Source organism: Lucilia sericata, unplaced genomic scaffold (genome assembly GCF_015586225.1).
Source record: "Lucilia sericata isolate MDLA Ls3-8-SP2 unplaced genomic scaffold, ASM1558622v1 Contig000298F_arrow, whole genome shotgun sequence".
NCBI classification, from domain to species: Eukaryota; Metazoa; Arthropoda; class Insecta; order Diptera; family Calliphoridae; genus Lucilia; species Lucilia sericata.
The window spans coordinates 408569-416831 of record NW_023994323.1 but is presented as its reverse complement, the minus strand read 5'-3'; the positions used below and the strand labels follow the sequence as shown (position 1 = coordinate 416831).

Sequence of the window (8263 nt, the reverse complement as noted above, 5' to 3'; positions counted from 1 at the left end):
CAACTCTTTTTCACGAGATTTACTATTTTTACTACATATTTTTATTACAAATTCTCAAAATTGTATATGTATATTAGTTTGTCATTCCGCTTGGAGTTACTATGAAGTAATTTTCCGATCCTATAAAGTACATATATTTATTCTGGTTCCTTTTAAATATCGCAGCCGGTTAAGACATGTTTGTCTGTCTGGCTGTTGAAATAAATTTTCGGGATCAAAAATTTCAATAATTTTGTCAGACATACTTTCGAGAAGTTTTCTCTTTAAATCCAACAAAATCGGTTAATAAGTAACGAAGATATGAGAAAAAAAACTTATACTATCTCTGAAAATTTAATTAAAAATTTCATTTTTTGGTGAACGTTTAGACAAAAATAATTAACAACAACACATGGCATAATATGATAACATGTAAACAATAACAACATTTGACAGAAAGTGCACTCTACACAAAAATAAAAAAATTAATCAGTTATATTGCAGTCACCTTTTTTATTTTACAAAGGTATAAATAAAGAAAATACGGTAACAGTGTAATAGAAATCGCTAGAATATTCTCTGTGCAGCTACATTGGCCTAAAATCGCTTATTGTTAAAAAAAGCAGCCAATTAACATCACTTTTTCCTTTTATGATAAACAGCTGGCGATGACGTTTTACTATTTTTTACACTGCAGTAAATTATTTATACCGCTTTAATATATCATGTATTTACAAAATAATTTAAATATAATAAAATAAACGAATACTAGCCACTTATGTTAATAATTATTACATAAATGTGTAAAAATCTCAACCAAAAATAAATCATTTTGACAGCTATACATAGCAACAAAAACGAATACGTAAAAGACTAAAGACAAAATTTGGACAGGTGAAAATAAACAAAAAACAACAACAATTACAGCTACAAAAAAGAAAACAATTTAAGGCAATTGGGTGGATAAAAATGGGTTTCATGTATATTTAAGTTGGATAGCGTTAATATTACAAATTATATTTGTAACCATATCAATAGGTAAGTTGTAATGTTAAAAATATGAAACAGGCTTCTAATTGGATTAAACTTTTGTATATTTTAGCGGGCCGGTTTATATTATATTGCAGAATGGTAGAGGAATATACCAGTGCGGCACGCAAGGTTATCATGATGATGATAGTTTCACCATGTTTGTTTATACTATGTTTATATTCTGTGATGATTTACCCTGGAGCATGGTGGCCATGGGTTTTGTTACACAATTCCTTCATTTAGCCATAATGAGTAATTTTCCTTTTATTAAATTCCTATCGTTATCCTTTATTGGTACAGTGGTGTGTTTAATAGCAAATCATTTGTTGGCCTTTCAACATTTTACCTCAGTATATTATCCATTTACTCAGGTTTGTTTTAAAACGTGAAACAATTTTATGAATTTATTAATTCCATTCTTTTACTTAACAGATTTTAGCTTATTTTACCATTTGCTTGTGGATGGTACCATTCGCTCTCTTTGTTTCCTTAAGCGCTAATGATAATGTTCTGCCCACCACTATTAGTGATAGTGATCATCATATGGGTCAAGATGTTGTTAGTAATTATTTTTCACGCGGCAAGAAACAGGGTCTTTTATCACTATTCAATTATGTTAAGGACTCTATAATGCCGGGACGAAATAAAAAATCGTTTTGAATTCTCGTTTATTTGAAATATTTTTTTGGATGTTGACGCTAAACATCAGCTCAGAGTGTGAAAATTATGTAGTGTTATAAGTAATGAAGTTTTCTTAATAAAAAAAAAGACTTTTGTATAAAATTTTCATATAGATTAAGGACATTATTTTTCTCATTCATGGCAAATAGTTGAACATTTAAAATATAAGCAATATTTATTGAAATTTAAAATTTGTTCACGAATTTTTAGTTGGGGAAAAAATGTCGTGTTTGAATTGAAACATTTGGTACGAAATAATCTAAGCATACAAATCGTACAGTCGAGTGTCACTAAGGAGGATATGTGTAATTTTGATTTACACATTATTAATAACTAATAAATTTTTAAACCTGAGATTAGAGTTTTCTTATCTAAATGTCTAGAATACGCCGAATACCATCTATCTGTCTAATTATTTAAAAGAATATTACATTGTTCTTAAACCAACTTAGTCGGTTATTGCATATAACTACAGATAATAAAATCATTGTTTTTAATTAACACTTATCTTAATTAAATATCAAAATTAGCGGCTGAAAATCAAATAAACCACATTTTTTTAATGTTTACAAAAAATATTTTATTTTTTCGAGTTTTTTTTTTAACAAATGCAACATTAGTACTTTTAAAAAGATTCTTTACAAACAAACCCAAAACGGCAAGTCATTCTAAACAAAACAAATGAACTTTTAACTTAACTTAAAAAACTACTTTTCCTGAGTCTTAACTTCACCATTGGCCATACCAAAGTAAGCTTTGGTAGCCATATTAACAAATAAACCAGTCTCCACAACACCAGGAATCAGCAATAAATCCTTATTGACTTCCGACCAATTGAACTCTTGTTCTTGAGGGAAATGCCAGTCCAAAATGAAATTACCATTATCGGTGACACAGGGACCGGCCTTAGCAACAGCCATGCGTAATTTCAACTCACCACCGAACATTTTCTGTACCTTTTCTCTGATGGGCACATAAGCCATAGGCACCACCTCAATGGGTACACCCTTTTTGTATTGTTCTCCCAATTTCTGAGAGTTTTTAGTGTAATCGGCAATAATAATAAGTTTTTCAGCACAGGAAGCTACAATTTTCTCTTGCAGCAAACAGCCACCGCCGCCTTTAATCAAAACCATATCTTTGTCCACCTCATCGGCACCATCAATAGCTACATCCAAGAGAGGATTACGATCTAAGTCGCCCAATGTCAAATTGTTTTCAACAATAAGTTGGCGGGCTTGGAAGCTGGTGGGTACACACACTACTTGTAGACCTTCATTTTTAACACGTTCTGCTAGACGATCGACAGCAAATACTACAGTAGAACCACTACCAATGCCTACGGCTGTGTTGGTCTTGACCCATTCATCTACAGCTTGATAAGCAGCAATACGCTTGGCTTCGTTTAGTGACATGTTTGTAGAGCTAGTGGTGGTGATAGATTGTCTTGTTGGGAATTCACGTGTTTTTTGTAGTGCGCCGAGCGTCAAACGTTTGTTTATGCAGACCGAGAAGTGTTTACTAAAAACGCGTAACGACATGTGTTTTTAATTGAAAACTTTTTGTTAATTTTTTTCAAGTTTGCTAATTTTATACAAGAACAAAACAAAAGTAACCGGTCTTATCACGCAACAGTGTTGGCATAGTACTTTTATAACAAAATGGTACTTTTTGTAGATTTCAAAATCTAATCAAAATTAGTATATCATAAGTTTTTTTGGAAATGTCTTTCTAAATAACATATGAAATTCTAAGAAAAACTTTAATGCTTATGTTCACCTAAAGTAAAAACGAGTTTTTTGTTTACAATTCATAAAAAATAAAGTACCAAACAGATTTTATAACATCTATCACTGTACGCATAAAAAAAACTTATATGTGATAAGGCAGTTAGTTCTGTAAATAATTGCAGTAGTATAATAGCTTAAAACAGTTGCTTCGACAATAAAGCAGTTCACCGAGAGTTGCCCTCCTGTTAAATGAATTGAATGACTGTTAAATTTGAAAAATCTTAATGGAAGTAAAACTACAAAACGCTGAATATTACGATACACAATAAGCTTTTCTGAATTTATCTTTCTATAGACTAGACAACTAGATTAGAGACTAAAATATAGACTAACTATTTACTGTAGACTAAACTATAGACTAGACTATAGACTAGACTATAGACTAGACGATAGACTAGACTATCGACTAGGACTATAGACTAGACTATAGACTAGACTATAGACTAGGACTAGACTATAGACTAGACTATAGACTAGACTATAGACTAGACTATAGACTAGACTATAGACTAGGACTAACTAACTATAGACTAGACTATGACTAGACTATAGACTAGACTATAGACTAGACTATAGACTAGACTATAGACTAGACTATAGACTAGACTATAGACTAGACTATAGACTAGACTAGACTATAGACTGGACTATAGACTAGAGAGACTAGGCTATAGACTAGACTATAGACTAGACTATAGACTAGACTATAGACTAGACTATAGACTAGACTATAGACTAGACTATAGACTAGACTATAGACTAGACTATAGACTAGACTATAGACTAACTAGACTATAGACTAGACTATAGACTAGACTATAGACTAGACTATAGACTAGACTATAGACTAGACTATAGACTAGACTATAGACTAGAGACTAGGCTATAGACTAGAGACTAGACTATAGACTAGACTATAGACTAGACTATAGACTAGACTATAGACTAGACTATAGACTAGACTATAGACTAGACTATAGACTAGACTATAGACTAGATAGACTATAGACTAGACTAGACTATAGACTAGACTAGACTATAGACTAGACTATAGACTAGACTATAGACTAGACTATAGACTAGACTATAGACTAGACTAGACTATAGACTAGACTATAGACTAGACTAAAGACTAGACTATAGACTAGACTATAGACTAGACTATAGACTAGACTATAGACTAGACTATAGACTAGACTATAGACTAGACTATAGACTAGACTATAGACTAGACTATAGACTAGACTATAGACTAGACTATAGACTAGACTATAGACTAGACTATAGACTAGACTATAGACGACTATAGACTAGACTATAGACTACACTATAGACTAGACTATAGACTAGACTATAGACTAGACTATAGACTAGACTATAGACTAGACTATAGACTAGACTATAGACTAGACTATAGACTAACTATAGACTAGACTATAGACTAGACTAGACTATAGACTAGACTATAGACTAGACTAGACTAGACTAGACTAGACTAGACTATAGACTAGACTATAGACTAGACTATAGACTAGACTATAGACTAGACTATAGACTAGACTATAGACTAGACTATAGACTAGACTATAGACTAGACTATAGACTAGACTATAGACTAGACTATAGACTAGACTATAGACTAGACTATAGACTAGACTATAGACTAGACTAGACTATAGACTAGACTATAGACTAGACTAAAGACTAGACTATAGACTAGACTATAGACTAGACTATAGACTAGACTATAGACTAGACTATAGATAGACTATAGACTAGACTATAGACTAGACTATAGACTAGACTATAGACTAGACTATAGACTAGACTATAGACTAGACTATAGACAGACTATAGACTAGACTATAGACTAGACTATAGACTAGACTATAGACTAGACTATAGACTACACTATAGACTAGACTATAGACTAGACTATAGACTAGACTATAGACTAGACTATAGACTAGACTATAGACTAGACTATAGACTAGACTATAGACTAGACTATAGACTAGACTAGACTAGACTATAGACTAGACTATAGACTAGACTATAGACTAGACTATAGACTAGACTATAGACTAGACTATAGACTAGACTATAGACTAGACTATAGACTAGACTATAGACTAGACTATAGACTAGACTATAGACTAGACTATAGACTAGACTATAGACTAGACTATAGACTAGACTATAGACTAGACTATAGACTAGACTATAGACTAGACTATAGACTAGACTATAGACTAGACTATAGACTAGACTATAGACTAGACTATAGACTAGACTATAGACTAGACTATAGACTAGACTATAGACTAGACTATAGACTAGACTATAGACTAGACTATAGACTAGACTATAGACTAGACTATAGACTAGACTATAGACTAGACTATAGACTAGACTATAGACTAGACTATAGACTAGACTATAGACTAGACTATAGACTAGACTATAGACTAGACTATAGACTAGACTATAGACTAGACTATAGACTAGACTATATTCTATTAACTACACTATAGTGTATATGTATATATATTGTATACAATATGAGTCGTTCGCAAAAATTACTGAAATAAATACAACAGTACTGAAATGTCCATCCCTGTTTCACGCTAGGGTACATCACTCCCCCCTTAATGTTTTTATTACGACATAGAACTGGCAAATTATCGATATTAATTTAAAAGCAAAATTTTAATATTTAATTGCTTATACAATTTTCAAAATTAATGACACTGAGCGATAATATTAAAACAAGCGAGTAAATAGACAAATTTAGTCGTGTATGCCGAATCCGTATTGCAGGTGCTTTATGTTAGTGATATTCGGAAATTACTCTATATACATAAGAGGTAGATTTCATAATAGATCGATTTTCTCAGGATTAGTTACAGTAAGTATAAAATTTATCACAATACTACTTAATAAGTATTAATATGAGAGTTATGAGCTTTATGGACCATTGTATATTTTTTAGATTCTGGGCAAATCGTTAAACTTAATGATAGGCGTATGATCACTCACTCGGACAGAATATTGTAAAAATGTTGACGAAATTTCTCCGCATATTTTGCCTATTATCGATAATTAAAAACTCACATGAGGTAAGTGTAAAAATATTTATAGAACAAAAACAAATAAATATACTTTTATATATAAGGTTTCCTCCAGACGTTACAATTTCGTAATAAACAATGTCACCTGTCGACCACTTGCTAAAAGTCTTAAACATTTTGAATGTGACTTGGAAAAATTAGCGACAAATCATTATGCATATAGCGGTAAATTTATATTTAATAAAATAATGCATAATAATTTTTTCGTACGATATTTCATTGATATCTCACCAATTGGTAAGAAAATTTAATACATTTTATCGATATTAAAATGAGTACCTGCAATGCAATTGAGACACGTTTTCGAAATACCTATGGTACATAGTATCATGCTGGAAATAAGAAGAACCAGCAATATACCTTACCAGTGTCCATTTAAATCGGTAAATATGTGATTATTTTGATTTATTTGTTACTAAAAGATCATCTATTTTTTCCAGAATTTCCCCTATACGTTCACAAATTTGTCATTTAACGATCAATTTATTAATAAATTTATGCCGTATTTACATTTTGTTCAACGTTTAGATTTTTATGATTTGGATAAATTAATTGGCAGTTTGACTACGAATGGAAGTCTTTTGCCCATAAGGAAAGGAAATAAAAATGGATAAGAAAGTGGATTTTTTTAAGTTAATATACAGATTTTAAATCATTCAAATGTTTAAATTATGGCGTAATGCAATTTTCTTGTAAAGAAGAGAGAGTTCTACCTATACCATAGAGTATTCTATAGAACTAGACCATAAAGTAGGCTATAACTAGTCCATAAAGTAGGCTATAGACTAGTCGATAGAGTAGTTTATAGACCAGTCCATAGAGTAGCCTATAGACTAGTCCATATAGTAGTTTATAGACAATTCATAGAGTACTCTATTGACAAGTCCATAGAGTAGTCTATTGACAAGTCCATAGAGAAGTATATTGACAAGTAGATAGAGATGTTTATAGACAAGTCCATAAAGTAGTCTATAGACAAGTCCATAGAGTAGTCTATAGACAAGTCCATAGAGTAGTCTATAGACAAGTATACTATAGACTAGTCCGTAATGTAGCTATAGACTAGTCCATGGAGTAGTCTGTAGACTAGAGTAGTCTATAGACTATTCTATTGAGTAGTCTATAGACTAGTCCATTGAGTAGTCTATAGACTAGTCCATTGAGTAGTCTATAGACTAGTCCATAGAGTAGTCTATAGACTAGTCCATAGAGTAGTCTATAGACTAGTCCATAGAGTAGTCTATAGACTAGTCCATAGAGTAGTCTATAGACTAGTCCATAGAGTAGTCTATAGACTAGTCCATAGAGTAGTCTATAGCCTAGTCCATAGAGTAGTCTATAGACTAGTCCATAGAGTAGTCTATAGACTAGTCCATAGAGTAGTCTATAGACTAGTCTATAGACTAGTCCATGAGTAGTCTATAGACTAGTCCATGGAGTAGTCTATAGACTAGTCCATAGAGTAGTCTATAGACTAGTCCATGGAGTAGTCTATAGACTAGTCCATAGAGTAGTCTATAGACTAGTCCATAGAGTAGTCTATAGACTAGTCCATAGAGTAGTCTATAGACTAGTCCATAGAGTAGTCTATAGACTAGTCCATAAAGTAGTCTATAGACTAGTCCATAGAGTAGTCTATAGATTAGTCCA

General features: G+C 31.8%; 2 protein-coding genes and 1 pseudogene across 2 annotated transcripts; 2 read left to right on the top strand and 1 right to left on the bottom strand.

Moving 5' to 3' along the window:
- Positions 1 to 1107: 1107 nt before the first annotated feature.
- On the top strand, positions 1108 to 1883 carry LOC119603376 (protein TEX261-like). Its single transcript, XM_037955389.1, is given in 3 exon segments — positions 1108 to 1153; positions 1156 to 1382; positions 1444 to 1883. Coding segments are annotated over 3 exon segments (501 nt in total). The 3' UTR covers positions 1672 to 1883.
- A 363-nt stretch (positions 1884 to 2246) lies between these two features.
- On the bottom strand, positions 2247 to 3325 carry LOC119603375 (ribose-5-phosphate isomerase-like). Its single transcript, XM_037955388.1, has one exon. It carries the CDS (start codon positions 3231 to 3233, stop codon positions 2400 to 2402), a length of 834 nt encoding a protein of 277 aa, XP_037811316.1. The 5' UTR covers positions 3234 to 3325; the 3' UTR covers positions 2247 to 2399.
- A 3271-nt stretch (positions 3326 to 6596) lies between these two features.
- LOC119603373 lies at positions 6597 to 7227 on the top strand (annotated as a pseudogene).
- Positions 7228 to 8263: the final 1036 nt, after the last annotated feature.

Excerpts from the sequence above, each read along its gene's own strand:
- LOC119603375 (XM_037955388.1), bottom strand. The coding sequence starts at position 3,233 with ATGTCGTTACGCGTTTTTAGTAAACACTTCTCGGTCTGCATAAACAAA.